At 43.1% G+C, this 22,176-nt stretch overlaps 1 protein-coding gene and 1 long non-coding RNA gene across 3 annotated transcripts in view; one reads left to right on the forward strand and one right to left on the reverse strand.

The window, feature by feature from the left end:
- Nucleotides 1–9: 9 nt before the first annotated feature.
- On the reverse strand, nt 10–6,882 carry LOC140704494 (uncharacterized). Its single transcript, XR_012083714.2, has 2 exons — nt 5,462–6,882; nt 10–4,851 (listed from the first exon to the last, which is right to left on the reverse strand). It is a non-coding gene; the product is annotated as an uncharacterized LOC140704494 (long non-coding RNA).
- Nucleotides 6,883–12,966: 6,084 nt separating this feature from the next.
- LOC110086692 (organic cation/carnitine transporter 2) overlaps nt 12,967–22,176 on the forward strand; it is a 38,509-nt gene continuing 29,299 nt past the window's right edge. Inside the window, exon 1 of one of the 2 annotated variants that reach the window (XM_020807806.3) lies at nt 12,967–13,605. In XM_020807806.3, coding sequence (XP_020663465.3) covers nt 13,096–13,605 — 510 coding nt within the window. In that variant the 5' untranslated portion in view covers nt 12,967–13,095. The remainder of the gene's footprint in view (nt 13,606–22,176) is intronic. The other variant, XM_072990189.2, reaches the window with a different exon arrangement.

A 22,176-nucleotide genomic window follows, 5' to 3' on the forward strand; every position in this document is an offset into this window, starting at 1 on the left:
TTCTATGTCTTTGTTTTTTTTTTTGTTTTTTTTTTTGTTTTTTTTTTTTTTTTTTTTTTTTTTTTTTTGATTTTCCAAACCTTTCTGGGCAAAACAACAAATGGTTAAAATCACAAACTTTTTGTCTAACAAAAGTTTTAATACAGTAGTTCCAAACCTTGGGTCCCTGGACATTCTTGGACTATAACTCTCAGAAATTGTGGCAGCACAGCTAGTGGTGAAGGCTTCTGGGAGTTTTAGTCCAAAAACGTTTGGAGACCCAATGTTGGGAATAATGCTCCCTCTAATTCTCCGCCCCCTATGCACGGAGTTCCAGCTGCAAATGGGCGGATGCACTCGCTCGGCTGTGCACGCCCAATGGAGTGGCGCACACCCATGCGGTTTAAAGAGAACGTTGGTTGGGAACCACTGTTTTAATATATGCCTAAAAGCTGATGGAAGATTCTCATCCTAAAAAATTGGTAATGAAAGGAATGCATCAAAATTCAAGCTGAACACAGTTTTTAAAAAACACCTAGATTACCCTTTTGTAACTGTTCATTTGTAGTAAACTAGAACATAATAAAGTCTGTTGTTACTGGCAGTGAATGACTGCAGTTAGAATCTTGCTGTTTCATGTGTGGAGCATGGGCTTGGCATTGCACAAGCAGTTGAAAACAACTGGTCTTAGACTTGTTGTGAAACCTGCTACCCTGCCCAGGGTGAAGATGAGCTGCCTGGGTCTCTTTGACCATAGGCTCCATGGACTCCAGACTTGTTGCTAATGAAACTTGCTTTTATTAGGGTAGGGAAGTGGGGTATCCTGCTAGGTTGGGCACCTCTACCTCCCTCCTCAACAGTCTCCTTAATTCCCTTCAGTAACCGCCATTGGCCACTGTCCTTGCTTGATTCCCAGTTGTGTTCACTGGGCCACCAGAGTCTCCAGCCTGATACCCACCCAGCTAACACCTTTTGGAGGGGTTTGGTAATTCTGGACCAATGAAGATCGATGGGCCCCAGCAACTCATCTTGCTCCTAGAGGATCTGCCGCAGCCACTGGTTGTGCCTCTTCCTTTTCCAGAGCTTCAGGGTTCAGGTGGATTGGGGGCTTGGCCCAGAATTTGTGGGGACCCGGAAGGGGCAACAATCGGTGCTCCTCTGCATCCTTTACTTGAGGTGAAACAGACCCAATCATCCACCCTGGACCAACATCAGCTGGTGTTTGCAGTGGGTGCAGAATAAAGGAGGGGTCTCCTCTGAGGTCAGCGCCAAGTCTTCTGACTCTCTGTCAAGGGTGACAAGACTCCTCCTTCTATCCCTTTAAACATGGCTCCCACCAACCTGTCCCACTCTAGACTCACCATCCAGGTGTGGTGCATCCACTTACGGCCCTGCTCATCCTTTCCATGCACTCAGGCTGCCCTGATGCCAGGGTCTCCAGGTAATCCATTGGGGGGGGGGATGCACAGGTCTGAGGCAGACAGCCCACAGAGCACAACCAGAGCATTCTTACAGCTCCCTACTGCCTCAGTAGTATGGATGTCCATGGATGATCTTAGGCTTTATGGAGGGGGAGGGTTTTAACTTCACGTGCTTTCATATAATGTACATTTCATTTATTTATTGTTGTGGTCTGTACAATCTTTTTGGTGTTGATCTTTAACAATAATAAATTCAGTTTATTTATGCATTCACTTGCTTTCTCCTTTGCTCCAGCACCTCAGTCTAGTTTCAAAAAACTTTTATTGACAATTCTTGGAAATAATATTACCTGTATATCACAGACACAATAACAAATTTATCTCTATGAATAATTCGAACCATTCCTATGAGTACTACAATTCATTCCAATATAAGCAATATAGGTTAAAAGGCAACAGACCAGTACTCCTGCTGACTTTTCCCAATGTCATCCTCTCCATTTCTGAACCAAAAACCAACAGAGGGAAACGTTAATGAAAATATCTTTTTTTTCGTCCTCTAAGCAGTCTAACACAAGTAAATAATTTTTTTCCATCACTGCTTTTACCTATGTCATATCCAAATATCTTTGAAAAATAAGTGCTTGAGTATTTTTCCAGGCTTGCACAACTTCAGTTCTTGTAGCCCCTGTGATGATCACCATCAGCTTCAACAGATAAATTCTCATTCTCTGAGAACAATGAGAACAATAGCAGTTTCATTAGGGGCTATCTCACTGTATTAACATACTCATCCACTCTGTTACATCATGCCAGAATTATTCAACCTTTGAACAGGAGATCCCTTCGAACCACAATTTCTCCAATACCTATCTGGTATTTCTGGGTAGGTGGGACTCGTTCAGCCCTGGAAGGCAGCCCATCTAGGAGAAAGAAAACTCCGATCTCAAACTCCCACTGAGGCGCCGCCATCGCTGTCCATGCCATGAGGGAACAGGCCGGGTAGGTGGGACTCGTTCAGCCCTGAAAGGCAGCCCATCTGGGAGAAGGAAAACTCTGATTCCAAACCTCCACTGCCTTGTAGCTATATCCACTTATGGAAAAGGCTTCAGGAGTTAACCTTGAGGCAAAATCCGGAGCCCGGAGGCACTTCGTGTCATTCTGTCAACTCCTGTGACGTCGCTGAAACCAGTTGAATTGGCTCCTGCCTTTCCACTGGACTATTTCAGTGACATGGAGAGGGGGGATTTGTCGGTTGGCTAACAGCCTATCCTCCATATTATTTTACCCAGGCTTCGTGCTCTGGAGAGGACACTCCAGCTTCGCATACAGCGTCAAAACACTAGATGCTGTTCCAAGTCCTCCATACAGAGCACGTTACTATAGTCTCTCAAGACTGAAGGATGCTTATGATTTCCTTATTAATTTCATCAAGTTTTATAAGCACACTTGCCATGTATTAACTCTTAAATACAATTTCCTTATACTTGGCTAATTTATAGGGCTATGTAGTCCATGTTTTTGCCTTAAATTATTCTGGCATATTAATATTTAGATTTATTAAGGTGTTCAGCTTCCCTTACTTTCTCCTTTGCACCAGCAGCTCAGTCTGCTTTCAGTTTACTTTCAGTTCCCTCATTCAGCTATTCAAATGGCTAACTCCTTTTAATCTTTTGAATGCCGAATGAGATTCAAAGGGTCTATTGTGGTGTTGCTCTGTCCTGAGGTAAACAGCACCTCCTTGCCCTGGAATATGTTTTTTGAGCACTTTGTCTGAAGACAGAGCATGTGCCTATTCATGGCTCACTGATCGTAACAAAAAAAATATACAAAAGTAATGAATTTTCTTGTATTTTTAAAGACTAAAGCATTATTTTTGGTATTTTAAAAGACTAAATAAGCTTTTGTGGCTTGTAGTCCGCTTCACAGAGGTGCAGTCACAGTTGGCACTTGGCAAGTATTTGTATACATGCTGGGATGTAGAAATAGTGATGATCAGTGGCTATTTAAATTGCAAGGTGGGGTGAGGGAGAGATGGACATGCCTCTTCCCAATGGCTGAGCATGATTATGCTGGCACTTTTTATGCTTTTCTTCCTTTACTCCTTAGCTGCCACCACCCCTTGCTAAATGAAGATAATGGACTGCACAAAAACATGCACTAACTGGAACGGTCTTTAAGATTCTGTTGTTTTTGATGCAACAGACTAACACACCTACTCCACTAAAAAGACTACTGTATGTGGAATTTGTAGCCATGCCTGACAAGTCAATATATCATTTCTTCAAACCAAAGTTCAGTGAAATAGGCTGAATTCTGTTCAGTAAGTACTCCCTGAAATCCTTAAAGTCCAGTGATCTCTCTTGTGAGAAACCTGGATAGTGCTAGATGCATTACTGTATTGACTGCATTGATCTTCATTGTCCATCCACAGAGAAAAAGTGGGATAGATAACACATTTCTGCTATCTGATACTGAGTAGATTAGAGTCCTTCTGCAAGGCCAGTATTTGAAATGAAAATGTCCCTGACATTCTTTTGCACGATCTTCACGTGAAAAGGCCCTATATTGTTTATACTTGAGCTCTTGTTTTGAAAAGCTGAGGAATCTATTTTAATACAGTATCTGTATTGTCTACTGACATACATAAACAACAAAATGTTTTCACAGTTCCCAGTAGAAAAAGTATGTAGCTCCATGTGGTTTCTGTATAATTTCATCCTTCATCTGCAACTACTGCATTTTTACAATGACAATTTGAAGAAATTGAAAAATTGATCCTTAAGAATACGGTTCCTCAGAATGAAAATAAAATACAGGACAATACGTGTCATTTGCTATACTGAATTTAGTCGGTATAAATTAGAAGTTATGATAATTCCTCTCTTTTTCCCCCCTTCAGAAGTGACTTGTAGTTCTAATTAAAATGCCCAGGACATAGAAAAACCTTCACAATTGTTCCAAGATGTATATTGTGTCTACGTGAACAAGGATTCTCTGACTAGATTTGCAGTTTGTTTTATTGCTATATGGAATTGTGTACAGAGTTCACCAAAGATAACAACCATGACATTCTTTAGGAATTCTTTCCTTGAGGAAAAGAGGAGGAACATTTAACCCTTAATCTTGTCAGGGGCATATATTATTATTGTCCTCTGCTACACCTCTTTCAGTCCTGTGAACAAATCTGAGGTCATACTGAGTGTTGAGATAGCTAACCTAGGAAAACTGTGTGCTTAGCCCCCAAGTAGCCATCATGTTGTTGCCCTTCCTTGCTTCTGACCACTTTATCTATTCCTGTATCTTTCTGTTGCATTGCACACATTATGCAGCAAATGGCTTCACTTGGGAGATTTGTTTTAGGACAGGCTTCATACACAAAACTGGAAGGTAGAGGTCACTTGAGTCACACAGTGCTATGGCAGGCAACTAGAATCTTATTGTATGTTACCTAGAAAGTGGAGTAATAAAAGACATGTCAGGTCACAAGTATTCCCCATATTGTAAAGATATTCCAAGTTATCCCTGTCTGGAAAATATTAATCTGCCAATCGGTTCATGAGGTACATAATCAATTCTCTCTACTTTATATTAAGGGAGAACCTATATTGTACTTTGTAATGAAACGTTTACAATTATTTCTGGGAGTATAGCAGGATAGATAGAGGAGAAATAACCTGTGTTGTGTGTTTAGCATTATCCCTGATTTGGAATTCTCATAGAAAATCAGCAGGTCATAACAGTGAAATATTGTACTTTTTATTGGGCCCCAGATGATCCTAGACGTTAGGTGCATATATGTGATGTCAATTTTAGAAGAAGAAGGGCCAAGCTGTGTATGGATCTCTGTTGTCTACCTCTTCCCATTTCTTTTTAACTGAAATTACATATTAGCTGAAGCATAGAACTAAAGGTCCTAGGGATACCCAATGTGGTGTAATTAATAGAGCAACAGAGTACGAATAGGACTCAGGAAGCCTTGGGTTCCAATCCTCACTCAGCCATGAAAGCTCACTGGGAATGTGGAACTGCTAAAACCACTCCTTAAATATCTCACTTACCTGGAAAGCACCATTAGGGTCACTGTAAGTTGGTTCCAACTTGACGACACATATGATGAAGATCCTAAGACCCATGGAATTGGTCTTCATCCCCAGAGTTATTTGTCATCAGCAAGAGGAAAAGCTATATTGAGAAACAGCCAGTGGTAATATAATGGTTAGCTGACCTTCTTCCCCCTCCATTTCCCTGCTAAAACATGCTGGGGAAATGGTAAGGGGAACTGAGACTTGTTTGTACTTTGGACCAAAGTCCAGAAAAACTACACATATACAGTATTTAGTTATATGGATTTTTTTTCCAGTTGAATCTTCAAAACCTCTTGATTAGTTTCTACCTGTCATTTTAAAAGTAAAAAAACAAACATAATAAAATCCAGTCTGTACTATTTTTATTATTCATTTCCTTTTCTTCCTGCTGCTTTATGATAAAATTGTGATTTTATGTGCTATGTATACTGAGAAAAAATGTTAACATAGAGACATTTCTGCCTTACCTTTCATCAAGCAGCTAACAGAAAATAAATGTATTTATTGCTAAGCTTGCAAAACTGCAAGGATTAATTGACATTCTGGAAACCTCTTCCTATGTTAAAATTAATTAAAACTGTTATTTACATTATTTCAAGTAGTAATTTGTGTTTTATCTCCATACAGGTTTAGATACAGTGTCAACAGATCCAATGGGATTTATTAAGTTCTTTTGAAATGTCATATGCTTTTAGGTGGAGGTGTCAGTCACACACAGTAATACTCTGGAGATGGCACTGTCTTCCAGGTGCTTAAAAAGAATGCCATTATAGCATTATATGATACCTTGTAGCCGTTGAGGCAAAGAAGTTAAAACATTCTCAGTGCACTGCCAGTGTAAAAATAAGTGTAATTTTCTTTTGAATTGCATTCAAATGGAAGCAATAAAGCACCAAGAGAAATCATCTGACACTTCAGACTTGATACTACAAATCTCATTCAAGGTCAACATAAGCAAGAGTTTCTAAAATGTAATTTAATATTCTACAGGAATCACTGGCGGATTGACTGTGGCATCCTTGGTGTCTATTCCTACAGTCTTGCAAAAAGGAGTTAATGAAAAGGCAGAGATTAATTCTGAAAGTACAGCATGCAGAGTGGTGAAACTGAACCTTGGTCAGAGACAGTATGGAGAAAGTGAGCTGAAATAATCTCTGTGTGTGTGCGCGCATGTGTGCACGTGCACACCCACATGCCTGTCTGTGTATGTGTGTATGTACACATCCTAATTCCATCAACTCTCTTGACCGAATAGCTGTTTCTAGCTCTCAAAGGTCATTTAACAGTAGCCACTGATAGAGATAGCTGAAATTTGATGAGATGACTTCCGTGACTGGAATACAGCTACTGAAGGATATAAATTGTTAAAAAAGAACAGACTGAATAGAAAGGGTGGTAGAAGAAAGAAATCGGGCCTTCTCGGCGGTGGCTCCTCGCCTCTGGAATAATCTACCCCCTGAGATTCGCGCGGCTCCCTCACTGGGTATCTTTAAAAATCAACTAAAAACATGGATGTTTCGGCAGGCCTTTCCCTCAGTCAATTCCTGATTTCCCCTTTTCTTCCCCCCCTTATTGTTTGTCTTACTTTCTTGTAATGTCTTCTATTATGTAAAAATCAGTTTTATAATATCTTATTATGTATGTTGTAAGCTGCCTAGAGTGGTCTTAATTGATTAGATAGGCGGGATATAAAATAAATAAATAAATAAATAAATAAATAAATAAATAAATAAATAAATAAATAAATAAATAAATAAATAAATAAATAAATAAATAAATTCCCTTCTGTCAGTTCTTCAATTCTATTTCTTTGTTTATCATTTCCCATCTTGAACACACTGTATTATTGATTTAACTGTTTAATGATTATGATGTTTTATTATATTTTATGATTTGATATTTGTAAGCCGCCCCGAATAGATACTGTCTAGGCAGGCAGGGTAAAAAAATCTAATAAATAAATAAATAAAATAAATACATATTCCTGCACAGAAATACAGGATTATGTGTTTGGCTGAGATCATATCTAGATTAATAGGATTGAGGAGAAAAATAAAAAAATAGTTGGAGTCTACTACTGACTGCAATCAAGGAGAAGATGAGGATGAAACCTTGATTTAAAAAGAAGCAAAAGTGAAGGAGAGTGTATGCTGGATTTTAGAAAAACTGATATTAATAAACTTAGAACAATTAACAATAATGTCCCATGGCAGAGATCCTAACAAGAAAAGGAGTCCAAGATTGGTGGGAATTTATTTAAAAAGGAAATTCTAAATGCACAACTATAAACAGTTCCAACAAGAAAGCAAAAAAATAAAAGAAAAAAAGCCCACACAATGTGGCTTCACAAAAAGCTCAGAAAGGACCTGAAAAAAACAAAAAACAAAAAACAAAGGGACACATATCCGAAATGGAAGGAAAACCAGGCCACAAATGAAGAGAACAGACAGGTAGCAAATGATCACTGAGGTGGCATTAGGAGGACAAAAGCCAAGAATGAGCTGGGGTTAGGAAGAGGTGCTTAAAGCAACAAAAAGCATTATTCTGGTATATTTGTAGCAAAAGACAGAGAAAATAAATAGTGGCTCAGATACTCACTGGGGATGGGGAAATGGTAACAGATGACAAAGAAAAGACAGAAATGCTCAGTTCTTACTTTAGCTCAGTCTTCTCCCAAAAAGCAGTCTATGACCATTCAGTCAAAGGCAAAATACAGGTGGAGACAGGATTGCATCTTGACACGGATAAATAGTCAAGGATTGCCTTATTACTTTGAATCAGTTCAAATCTACAGGGTCCAATGAACAGCATCCAAAAGTATTGAAGGAACAGGTTAAGAACTCTCAGTACCACTGCCTATTACAGTATTTTCTTGAAATCATGGAGGATGATTGGAGGATGGCTAATGTGATCCCTGTCTTCAAAAAGAGCAAAAAAAAGGGATATCTGGAAATTACAGAGCTGTCAACATGACATCAATCCCTTTGTAATTCTGGAGCAGATTACAAAGCAGTCACTTTCCAAACACCTTGAAAACAATGCCATAATAACTAGAAGGCAACACAGGTTTGTCAACAAATTCTGCCAAACTAATCTTGTCTCGTTTTTTTAATCTGGTGTTCACTCTAGTAAACAGTTGGAATACTGTAGATGTAATATATCTTGATTTTAGCAAAATCTTTGACAAAATGCTTCATAAGACTGTACTCTGATTCGCAAGCGAAGTGTGGGTTGAATAGAATAATTGTCAGGTGGATACACAATTGGTTATAGAATCATACTCAGAGAGTTCTTATCAATGGCTCCTTCTCAAACTGGAAGGAAGTAACAAGTGGGGTACCACAAGGGCCTGGTACTATTCAACATTTTTATTAATGTTAAAGGGGGTGTAGAGAATGCTTATAAAATTAATAGTTACACAAAATTGGGTGGAATAGCTAATATCCTGAAAGACAGAAACAAAATTCAAAAACATCTTGATAGGCTTGAGCACTGGACTGAAAACAAAGCAAATGAGTGGTCTGGTGGTCCAGATAGGCGGGGTATAAATGAATGAATGAATGAATGAATGAATGAATGAATGAATGAATGAATGAATGATGAATGAATGAATGAATGAATGAATGAATGATGAATGAATGAATGCATGCATGCATGCTATTTTAGGCTGCATTAACAAATGTATAGTCCTCCAATCCCAGGAAGTACTACTCCCCCTCTATTCAGCCCTAGGTAGGCCTCATTTTGAGTACTGTGTCCAGTTCTGGGCCCTGCACTTTAAGAAGGATATCAACAAACTGGACCAATGTATTCGCGAAGGCTTTCACGGCCGGGATCTAATGGTTGTTGTGGGTTTTTCGGGCTTCTTGGCCGTGTTCTGAAAGTGGTTCTTCCTAACGTTTTGCCAGTCTCTGTGGCCGGCATCTACAGTTTGCTGTCCTCTGAAGATGCCGGCCACAGAGACTGGCGAAACGTTAGGAAGAACCACTTTCAGAACACGGCCAAGAAGCCCGAAAAACCCACAACAACCAAACTGGACCAAGTTCAGAGGAGGGCAACGAGGATGATCAGGGGACTGGAAACCAAGCCCTAGGAGAAAACACTAAGAACTGGGCATGTTTAGCCTTGATCACCGCAGATGGAGACAGCAGCCACAAAATTAAAAGACGCCTGCTTCTTGGGAGGAAAGCGATGACAAATCTTGACAGCATCTTAAAAAACAGAGACATTACCTTGCCAACAAAAGTCCGAATAGTCAAAGCTATGGTCTTTCCTGTCGTGATGTATGGAAGTGAGAGCTGGACCATAAAGAAAGCAGACCGCCGAAGAATTGATGCCTTTGAATTGTGGTGCTGGAGGAGACTCTTGAGAATCCCCTGGACTGCAAGGAGAACAAACCTATCAATTCTAAAGGAAATCAACCCTGAGTGCTCCCTGGAAGGGCAGATCCTGAAGCTGAGGCTCCAGTACTTTGGCCATCTCATGAGAAGAAAAGACTCCCTGGAAAAGACCCTGATGTTGGGACAGTGTGAAGGCAAGAGGAGAAGGGGACGACCGAGGATGAGATGGCTGGACAGTGTCTGCGAAGCAACCAACATGAATTTGACACAACTCCGGGTGGCAGTAGAAGATAGGAGGGCCTGGCGTGCTCTGGTCCATGGGGTCACGAAGAGTCGGACACGACTAAACAACTAAACGACGAGCCTTGAGAAAAGAAGACAGAGGGGAGATATGATGGCACTCTTCAAACACTTGAAAGATTGTCATACAGAGGACATGTTCTCAATCATCCCAGAGTGCAGGACACATAACCATAGGCTCAAACTACAGGAAGCCAGATTTCAGCTGAATATCAGGAAAAATGTCCTGTTAAAATAATATGACAGTGGAACCAATAACCCAGGAGATGATGTGCAAAATGAATAAAATAAATTTCTCTGCTGATGTTACACACAAAATTTTATTTCAATTTCAAAAGAAATCAACATGTTTCAGCAAATTAACAAAAGTCTGAACTTTTGTTGATTAAAATCCATTTCTTCAGACACGTTGGCCATGAATCTGAAACACAGATATAAATCTGTTAGTCATTAGGGTGCCACAATAGTTTGTTTTTGTAATCCTGCTACTGCATTGTAACTGCTTTGCTGTTTTTGTTAGATGTTTTCTTTTTTTTATTGATAGTCTCTAACATACAGAAAACCACAAGACACCAAAAAAGAAAAAGAAAACCAAAACGAAGAGAAGAAAAGGAAAAAAAAAGACCATATAGCAAAGAAAAAAAAAAACTAAACTAACCCCCCCCCTTGGAGTCAAAGATTCCAGCCTCATTAGTCCTCTATTCTCCCTATATCTGTTTACAGCATATACTAATAAATTTCTACATATATCCTAAATTTCACCCTAAACTTCAGTCTTCTTCTGGGCCCAGAGATATATTAGTCCCTAGCTTTGTTTTACATAATCTCTTGGCTGTTCCCGCAATGCTTCTGATAGAGTATCCAACTCTGCCATGTCCCATAGTTTCTTTAACAGCTCTTCCATCGTCGGAACCTCTTCTGTTTTCCATTTCTGGGCCCAGAGTAATCTAGCTGCTGTGAGTATATACATAAGACAATGCTTCAATTTATTGTCATTTACACCTGAAATGACATTCAGTAATGCCATTTCAGGTTTCAGCTCTAATCTCTGCTGTATAATTTCTTTTACTAAATCCCATACCTGTGTCCAATAGATTTTGACCTTTTCACATGTCCACCACATATGGTAGTAGGTTCCGACCTTTTTCCTGCATTTCCAATATATGTTACTGTTACCCTCTGACATTTTTGCTAATCTTATGGGTGTATAGTGCCATCGGTAAAACATTTTGAGTACATTTTCTCTTAAATTTGCTGGTTTCAAAATCTTATTGCTTTCTTTCCACATCATTGTCCAGTTATCAAGATCTACATTATACCCAAAATTTTTTGCCCATTTTATCATTGTTTCTTTCACCCTTTCATCCTCTAGTTCATATTCTAATAGATAGGTATACGTTTTCTTAATTATTGCTTCATCCGTATACAACCACAGTCTGTCTACCTGAACTTTGCCCTTAAAAAAACCCACAGCCCTGTCTTTTTTATATCTTGATTCTAATTTTGCCATTGACCACCAGTCCACCGCTATACCCATTTTTTCGAGCTCTTGTTTATCCCTTATCTCCAACTCATTTGTTAGCAGATTTTCATATGTGGTTAACCTCCCTTTCTGGTTCAAGGTTTTAAATGAAAATGCTTCTATTGGTGCTACCCACATTGGGATTTTTTCATCTGTTTTTGTTAGATGTTTTCAAGTCCTCTCTGACTTATGATGATCTTATGAAGCCCTACCCAGCTCTAGTCAACTCAAGCCTGGGGTTTCTTTCAGGGAGTCAATCCATCTCGTAACTGGTCTTCCTCTTTTATTGCTGCATTTCACCTTTCGCAGCAGTGTTGTCCTTTCCAGATAATCACTAAAGTAGGGCAACCTCACTTATGTACAACATTTTGGGCCTCCAGGGATAGTTCAGGTTGATTTGAGTTAGGACCCACATGTTCATTTTTCTGACAATCCAGGAGATCCACAAAGCTCTCCGGCACATTTGAAACAAATCATCATGGATTGTTATTATTATTCTAATTCTTTGCTGTCACATAAATTGACTTATGTCAATTTATGTCAGGGTGGTTTCGAGTTTCTCTTTCTGGTGGAATTCTGGGACTGTGTACCTTGGCCAAGACCAGACAGTCCAGTGGATCTTGGCTGACCCCATGCCTCGAAGGTAGAGTGGGGACTTCATCTCCTGGGCCCTGGCTCCACAATTGGATGCTCGGAGTTGTACCAGCTATCTCCGACTATTAGTCAGGAGGTTAGCATCCAATTTCAAATCTCCAGCCATTGCGATTACCAGAATCATTAAGCAATATCGTTGGGGACCAGTGAATTCATAATGGCACTTATTTCCTGTTGGAGTCTCAACCGTATGTCAAATGTTATAAAGCTGAACTTCCGGCCCACAACCCACAGGCTGAGACTGTTGTGACTACAAGTGTGGTTGTTCCCTATACATCTGGAGGTGCTAAGTAGAAACCTCTATTGAACTGCTTGAGCATTTTCTTCTTAGCTACTACAAGTAAAGTAGCACTTCCAAGTTGGCCAAAGGATAAGGGCAAAGTACAGGACAGCAAATTCCACAATATTTAATTTAGGGCAAGGAAGGGAATGTTTGCAAAGACACTCTGTAGATATTCAAGAGCAGAAAAGCACCCCCCGAGTCAAGGGTCCTAAAAATTGCTCTTGATGATTACGGTACTAGTCTGCAGCATTCAGTCTGAGGTGAAAAAGCCCCCAACTCTGGCTACGTTGTCGGCGCACAGGCTGCGTTTCCCGCCCAGAGGCGTCACGTCACCAGGACGCCGCCAGCTCGGTGGAAGGCGCCGGCAGGCGACTCCCTCCGGCCGCGGGAAGGAGCTGCCGGCTGCGGCGAAGGCTGGCTGGGCCGTTCGCGACTTCCTCGGCCAGGGGGTGGGGGGTGTGCGCGGAAAAGGCGGAGTCCACCAGGGAGAGACGCCACCTCCGGGGGCATGGCAGAGCCCGTCAGGGGGCCGCCCCAGCGGCTGCCGCTCCTTAATACTGGGACGGCGGCGGCGTGCGGGTGGCTGCGCCTCCATCAGCGCTCCTTCGCGCCCGGCGCCGTTGCTATGCGGGACTATGACGACCTGGTGGCCTTTCTGGGCGAGTGGGGCCCCTTCCAGCGCCTCGTCTTCTTCCTGCTCAGCGCCAGCATCATCCCGAACGGCTTCAACGGCATGTCGGTCGTCTTCCTGGCCGACACCCCGGAGCACCGGTGCCGGGTGCCGGCCAGCGCCAACCTGAGCGCCGAGTGGCTCAACGCCAGCATCCCGCTGGAGGTGCGCGACGGGCGGCAGGTGCCCAGCCGCTGCCGCCGCTACCGCCTCGACGCCCTGCGCAACTTCTCGGCCGGCCGGCTGGAGCCCGGCCGCGACGTCGACCTCAGCCAGGTGGAGCAGGAGAAGTGCCTGGACGGCTGGGAGTACAGCCGCGACCCCTTCCTTTCCACCATCGTCAGCGAGGTAGGGAGGTGTGTGCGTGCAGGCGGGGAGGGAGGGAGCTCTCCGCGGTGGGTGGGGAAAAAAAGCAGAGCTCGTCTCTAGGGGCGAGGTGGTAAGGGGGGGGGGTTGCGTTCAGTGAGTCGGCGAGGCGCAGGCAGGAGGTCCAGATCCCCAAATGACACTCGGTCAGGTTCCCCGAGTGACCTTGAGCCACTCGCCGCCTCGCCTAACCTGTGGAGTGGTGGTGTGCGCCCAGTGGGGGAAAGGGCATACAATACCTTCCTTTGACTTACCTGAAGTTACCGGCGGGGCGCTAAAAAATGAATAAATCTCATTGTGGTGTGATTGGAATACTTCCCGGCGTTCATTGTTCATTGCACGAACCTCCTCATTCTCCTTCACTAATTCCTGCTAAATTGCAAACTGCAAGCCTGATCTCCCGTTGCCATGTTCCCTGCTGTCGTCACTCTGGATCGCTTGGTGGTTCTTTTTATTCCCCCGCCCCCCCCCCCTTGGGTTACTCTGCCCAAGTGCCATGCAACTTTTCACTCTACTGTAGTCTCCCTGTCTTCATTTCAATCCTTTTAGGTTACATTTAGTGCTGCTGGCTTCCCAGTGCTTTTTACATCTTTCTTGGCAAACGATTATTTTTCTCACTGTTCCTTTAGTACAAGGGGAGTTGCAAATATGTTTAGTTGTTTCTGTTTAGGACAGGTGCTTTATACTTACAGTCCTAAGAAGGAATATCACTGACTTAATATCCCACTAAACACAGCAAAATTTGATTTTGAGTAAAAAAATTACTCTGTTAGTGGTGGTTGTGGGTTTTTCAGGCTCTTTGGCTGTGTTCTGAAGGTTGTTCTTCCTAACGTTTCGCCAGTCTCTGTGGCCGGCATCTTCAGAGGACAACACTCTGTGTTCTGTTAGTCTGTCTTCTCCTGTATTGCCTCATTTTACTAATGCATTTGCCATCCATAATGTGTTCAATCAGTTTATTATTTACTTTTATAGTAATCAATATTTAGATCTTGTTGTTTCACCAAGTGCAACATGTGAAATAGACTGTTCACATTCTTAACTAGTTCAGATGGTTTTGGGAAATTCCATCACATTTAAACATACAGCCATCCAGGAAAGTTAGTTTCCTTTAACACACTAAGGTTTCTTCACCTCTACAAAGCCTTGCTTCACCTTGCCCCACCTCATATCCATATCCCTGCCTTCAAGTAACATATCCTTTGCCCCAGTTTTTTTAATTTAATTACTTGTTCATAGTTCCAAACTAAATGATAGTTGTAAAAGAAACAATAAAGTAAAAATGGGTAAGAAACCTGTGTCGCAAAATCTGAGTCAGTGCAGGTTAGAAATAACTGATAGAGAGGGCCACTTTCAAACTGTCTGACAAGGCGGTTACACTGTTGATTTGTATCGATCTCAGCATCAATGTATTTTAGATCAATTTGCAGTCATATTTTTGTGTCACTCTGTGTGTTCATTTTGAAAATTACCGTATTTCTCTGATATAAAGTAGGGGTTTATACATGCCTCAGGAAACTACATGTGAGGTTTTAAATCATTTCATTAACCAGTATGTTTGCAGATCATGTTTTCAATGTTGTGTACTATTTCTTAAGTTTTCAGGCATCTTTTCGAAATAATTTTAGACAAACGACTTTGTCCCTACCATCTGAAGCCCAGTATTTGATATGACAGGGATGTTCACACTGCCTGAAGCAATTCATAAAGTATAGATTTCAGAAGTATGTTAAGGTAAAAAGCCCCTGCCAGACTCTTCAAAAAATTCAGTTTATAGTCAAAAAGAAGCTGGCTTCACTTTGTGTTGTGTAGCCAGGATTTTTAAAATTAATTACACAGAACCTGATTCAACAGCAGATCTTATTGTCAGTGTAACCATACCCTCAGCTAGAGCTGGATTTCATGAAAAGCTGATAAGAGACTCAAGTCTGGCCAAGGTTTCGCTGCCTCTTTCCTGACCCTCCAAAGTTGGCTACAGTTGACAGCCAAAAATTTCCTGCATCTGAACACTTCAAAAATGTGTGTGTTTTAGAGCAGTTATGTAACATCTATAGCCTTTCACCTACTTTCCACCTTTCAGGTTTACACTTATTCAGCTTTCTAATCTGCTGCTGTAGCTCTGCCAATTCATCTTCTGCTTGGCTGCCTATTTTATGTTGTTTTGGCAGTTAGCCAGAGTAACCTTTGTCTGACATTTACTCTTAGATGACATCTAGGAAAAATGTTTGACTTGGATGCCGCTTAAATCCCATTATCTATTATTCAGTTTACTGGGGGAATTTTTATGTTCACACCGCCTTATTTGTATGTTTACAGCAGTATGCCCATTCCTTTGGGGGGGGCTTCTTTAATTGACACTTCCAAGAAAAATGATACCCTGCCACAGTCCTATGTTAATATTCAGTGAGAAAAACATTGGTTTTGTGTCATGAATAAAATGCCAGCTTATCTCTTTTTAAACTTTCGTTTGAAGAAAGAAGCTAGTTACAGTCGTTGGCCTCAATTTTCCTAGTTATCTTCCCATGCTATCCAGTATCCATTTCCATTTCATTGTTTGTCACTGTCACATTCCCACCTGTCCTATGGCTGTTTCACCAAGCAAAGAGCACAAGCTACGTGTCATGTCACTGTCGCCAGTTGATTACATCAACATTATGTATTATTAATAACAGAGGTTCCGGCCATGTGTCATTTTTGTTGTTGTTTAGTCATTTAGTCGTGTCTGACTTTTCGTGACCCCATGAACCAGAGCACGCCAGGCCCTCTTGCCTTCCACTGCCTCCCAGAGTTTGGTCAAATTCATGTTGGTTGCTTCGGAGACACTGTCCAACCATCTCATCCTCTGTCGTCCCCTTCTCCTCTTGCCCTCACACTTTCCCAACATCAGGGGCTTTTCCAGGGAGTGTGTCATTTTTAATAGAAACAAATAGGTTGTTTATTAATACAGGTGATGAAGGTACAAACAATGTCTTTAACTCTTAACAAACCATCCTACTTCATCCTCTCTCAACCACCAACCCTGTCTCTCTCCACCCAAACTCCAAAATCACCAATCCTCAAATCTAAAAGTCTCAGTCTCCTCTCTCCACTTTACAATCTAAACCTCCCCCTGCAGAGACTCTTATATCTCATGACTCTTCCTTTCCAGCACTCTCAGTGGTCCATGCAGATAGCACATTAATATTCATGACCTGGGCAGACACCACAGTCACCAATAGCCAGTGTCTGATTAGCAAGTTGCCTCTTACACTGCCTTACAGAGCAACCTTCTGACTGTTCTGCCACCCCAGTGTCCAGGCATGGCCTTCTCCTCGTTGTTATAGATATCCCTTCCATTCCTTTCCTTGCCCCATTATTTCCTTACCTTCACATCAACTGCCTGAGTTAATGTCATAGAATCTCTGTCAGAGAAACATTTACTTAGTAGTGACTTCTGTTCGTTCCTTGCCGTTATAATATTATGCTAGTTTCTTCCAGCTATTCAGCGCCAACTCTAGTTCTTCTTTCACTTCTTGCTTGTGTCACTCTGTGTGTTCACTTTGAAGATTATTACTCTGATATAAATTAGGTGCTTAAAACTGCCTCAGGAAACATGAGGTTTTAAATCTTTCCATTAGCCAGCATGTTTGCAGACCACATTTTCAATGTTGTTTAGTATTTCCTTGGTTTTATAATGCCTTTGACATCGAAAGCTTTCACAGCTAAAGTATTAGGCAAAGGGTTGACTAGAACAATTACCCGTACTCAGCCATTGGGCCTCTCTGGACAGGACCAAGAGTCATCAGGACCAATCCCCTGCCAAAACAGTGCATGCACAGAAATGTAAGAATTTGGAGAATTCTGTGGATTCAACTGTGGAAGGTTTCTCAATTGGCCATTTAAGACAGAGCAAACAAAATATTTTTAAGTGATGCTATGTCTACTATGGTAAAATGGTAAATATATAGATTTTCATTTATATATTCATGGATAAATATATATTCATTTTCCTGTCCCACTCTTAGAAGAACTATTCAAGTTGCTGATATTGTGATGTGGCTTTGTTTATTAAGCCACTTGATATTTGGCACAGTTGTTGCTTGAATCAGGAGATCATTGGAACTCCCTCCCACAGAAGGCCAGGCTGGCTCCATCTTTGCTGTCCTTCAGCAAGCAAACAAAGACCTTTCCCTTCAGGCAGTCTTTCCTTCAAATGACAGGTTGGCCAAGGGAATTTTTTTTAATGGAGCATTTTATTCTGTGTTTTACTTGTGTTTTTAATATTTTTCTTTTATGAGTTTTAATATATTTGTTTAATACTTTTTAAAATATTCTAATCTATTATTTGGCAAAATAAAATACTAGGTGCTGTACTGAAGAGATGCTTAGTTGTGGAACAAATAATTTGCATTCAGAGAGTCGCAGCTTCAGTCCTCCAACTCACCAAACGTGGTATCTCTTAAACCAGATTTTAGGGGGGGGGGGGAAGAACCTTGATGAAAACCATGGAAAGTTGCTGCTAGTCAGAGTTGACGATACTGAGCTTGATAGATCAGTGATAGAGATGGGCAGGAACCACAGTTGTGCGGTTTGACCCAGTTTGTAGTCCCCTTTCCCACCTCCTCAGCACGCTTGCCCATTCCCCAGATGCAGCGTACTTCCTTCCCTCCCTCCTCAGTGCAACTACCCACTCACCAATTGCAGTGAGCACTTCCCTCTGCCGCCTCCTCCAGTTGGCTGCCCACTCGAAGGCGGCCCTGCGGGCTTCCCTGCCCCACCTCTTTGCCCGAGCAGGCGGCTGCCAGAGGAGCTGGAGGAGGGAAGAGTGTGCTGCGATTGGCGAGTGGGCAGTCACACTGAGTCAACAGCCAGGGAAGTCTGCATCACTGAGGGAATAGGCGAGCATGTAGAAGAGGAGTGTGCAGCATCCACAGAACACCTGTGTGGGCATCATCCTGAACTGCTGAACTGTGGTTTGTGCCCATCTCTCATCAGCAATCAGATTCTGTACAAGACAACTTGCTATGCCCCTATGTACCTTATCTCCTCTCCACCATGGTTTTACTCCCAAACCCTAGTAGCTAGCTGGACTATGTTTTTAAAGTCAGGACCTCCAGACTATCCTGAATGTTGTTAACTGATATCAAAAGCCAAGCCCTACAAAATATCCTCCAGGACACTGCCAGAGTGTAAGCAAATTACTGCTTGAGTTAACAATGCCCTTCTCTGCTGTTTCAGCCCACTTTTTGCCTACTTCTTTACCTCTGGCCTACTGGTTCTCACCATTCCACTCCAAAGATCCAGCCCATCTCTGAGCACCTCTGTTGTCTCTGATCCTTTGATCATTCTTAGGCAGGTCCAGCTGTAGCCCAGGTATGGTGTTTCCTCCCTCTGGCACATGGGAGTCCGATTTGCCTGTAGGACAGTCATCCCAAAACTTTTTCGGACTGGGGACCGGTTGGGGCGTGCGGGCTCTGTGTGCGGACCGGTGGGGGGGCGGGGGCACCCCCGCCCTCACGGGTGGGTGTGTCACACTCACAGGTGGGTGTGTTATGCCTGCAGAGGGGCGTGTCAAGATTGCATGCAAGCATGACACGCCCCTTGCGCTCCTGCATGACACACCTACCTCTTGGGCGAGCCCAGCCTTGAGTGGAGGGGAGGCAGCTTTGCCATGATAGCCTGCATGATCCAGGAGGACTTTGAGCTGATGGGCAGTGCACCTGAGCCAGGCTTTCCTGGATGAGGGCTTCCGCACCCTCTTCACCGAGTACGCTGCCCAGGTGGCAGCCCTGGAGTGCCAGCGGGGCATCAAGGCCTGCTTCCTCCTCCTGCCTCCTGACTGGGCTGGTGGCCAGCCCATCACAAGAGTGGCTGCGAGGGCTTACCAGAAAAGATGTCATGTCCTTCAGTCACACTGACTCTACTGTGGCAAAGGGATAGGGCAAGGAGAACAAACCATTTCTCCCTTCCTGGCTCTATCTCCTTTGTTGCTCCTCCAGGGGCCAGAGGCGCCTCCTGGGCCCAGCCCCCCTCTTTGCGTTGCCAAATCAGCACACAGCATCAGCACCAAGAGCAGCAGTGGGGGCAGGAGACCGGGACCCCAGGAGGCGGACTGACAAGCCGGCTGGAGCAGCTCCCTGAGTTAAGAGCTGGCAGCAGTGCCCTGGTGGGAAGCAGCGGCTTCTGCTCCAACTGCTTGTCTTCTCCAAGGCCTGGACAGACTCTCAGCAGCAGTCACGAGCCTGGACTCCTCGCCTTCCCTGCAACCGGCGGCAGCTCAGCTCCATGTGGTTGGGGGCCAGGCAGTGTGGGAGGGAATAGTGGCTGCCGCCAGGCGCCCTCGAGCCACCCCACCAGCTGGTGGGCGCAGAGGCTGAGTCACCGTCAGTTGCAGGGAAGGTGAGGAGTCCAGGCTTGTGACTGCTGCTGCTTCCACCGGATCTCAACATGCCCCTCTGCAAGCACGACACCCCCCCTGGGTGGGCAGGCGGGGGGGCGGAGATCCATGTCCGAGGCCCAGTTCTGGCTAGTCCATGGACCGGCACCGGGCCACAGACCGGAGGTTGATGACCCCTGCTGTAGGAGACCTGGAACCTGTTGCAACCTGTTGCAAAACTCAACTCCCAGGTCTGATAGTCCTTGGCTCCTGCCATCTCTAATTAAAATGACTGAGTCCCTAGTGATAGCTGATGTAAAAGACTGTGAATGTAGGATCCAGAAGATCCTAGGTTCACTGTCTTTCACATGGAGTATCAGTAGTGATTTGGCGACTCCAGAAGAGATGCTGCTAGATGTAGTACTGGCCTACATGAACAAACAGCCTGTGGTGACATAAGGCAGCTTGTTCAGGCAGGCAGGCTAAATTCAGTGGACCTTACTCTGTAGTAAATTCAGGATTAGAATTGGCATCTTCCAGAACAATCCTCTGCTAATGCTGTAGGAGTACCTACACTGGTGCAACAGTAGCGTAGTACACTAGTGGAGGCATATTGCGTAATATATGCTGTCTATTCCCAGCACAGAAATGGAGAGGAGAAATACTATGGGGCAAAAAAGTAGAACAGAATAGAGGAACAGTGTAAATCCAATCTGCAGAAGCTATCCAGCATGGGTTGAAGCTGCAACACCCTCATGTTATATAGCCAAGGAAGCAGCCACTCCATCTGTCACTCAGTATGGTGGAGAAAAGTCCCTGGGACACTTCCATCCCACGGACAGCATCGCAACCTTCCAGGTCCAAGGAGGACAATTGTGCATTATTTGTTGTGAGAGCATTTGTAGCCCAGAGAGGAATGATGCGGCTTCTTGGAGTCCTGGGAAATCCTGTGCTTGGTTGTTTACATCCCGTTTAATTACTGATGCACACAAACTGTTCCTAATTGAACATTTGCACAATAGAAAGACAAAGAAGGAGGCAAAGAGGGCACGGTATCCACAAATAGCTCCTTTCAATGTAAGCCCACACAGAGCTCGTATAGCAATAAGGGTTTGAGACTAACCAGTGGGGGAAAGGAGCCTTTTGTGAGGCAGGGATGGGGAAGAGCCATCATTCACAATGAAGGGAGTCATAGCCACATTCGTATAGAAGCAGTCCCCCACTAGTTTAGCAAGCAGAGGTTGGTGTCTGGACGGAAGATAAGAGCTCAGGCTCTAATCATCTTTTCCAAATGTGGAAACAGTCATCGTGGACAGGCAAAAGAGACATATAACCATTGCCTACATCAGCACCCGTTCCAGCTAGGTATTCAGACAGGCCTACAGCCCATAGTACTTTATCAATCAGAGGTGGAAGGGACCGCTGATGTAGAGCCCTGCTAACAAATAGTTTTCTTGCCCCAGCTTCCCCACAAAGTTTTATTCCAGAGGCTAGTTGGAGCTTGACTGGACTAGAAAATAAAGAAGGAATTTTCTTGAGCCCAACCCCAGCCACAAATATACAGTATGTTTGGCACAGTTACAGGTGTCATTGACAACTGGACCATCTAGAAGTCACTTAATAGCTCCGAAGCAAAGTAGGAAGATCAAAGAATAATCAAGTAAAATGGGGCTACCTAGATGCAAGACAAATGTTCTTATGTGCATGCAATTTGAAAATCTACTAAATGGCAGAGATTGAAGTAGCCTGTTTTTGATCAAAAACAGTCCAATTAACATTTAAATTTGTTTTTAATTTTACCTAAATTTCATATGTGTCTACAATATTAAATTGTGCAATACTCAGATATAAAAAAAGAGGAATGAAATTGATTATATGAGAGAGAGAGAGAGAGAGAGAGAGAGAGAGAGAGTATATATATAACTTGACAAATGACAGAGCTCTGCCAAAGCCACATTTTAACCCTTTAGGAATCAGTCCTTCAGATGATCTGTCAAGGCTCTCTATGGACTCAGAGGGCTCTTGGCTTTCCCACTGAAGCTGAAGAAACGTCCAAGTCTTCAACATCTAAGAAAAGACTGTATCTGTCTGACCAACCAGCCAACAGATTCAGTGCTAGATCTGAGAAGGAAAACAGCTCAGAATGTCTACCAAAATCTCGAAGGAAGCCTAAGAGCTCCACACAACCAAGTACTGTACTC

This window comes from Pogona vitticeps, chromosome 2, assembly GCF_051106095.1.
Source record: "Pogona vitticeps strain Pit_001003342236 chromosome 2, PviZW2.1, whole genome shotgun sequence".
NCBI lineage: Eukaryota > Metazoa > Chordata > Lepidosauria > Squamata > Agamidae > Pogona > Pogona vitticeps.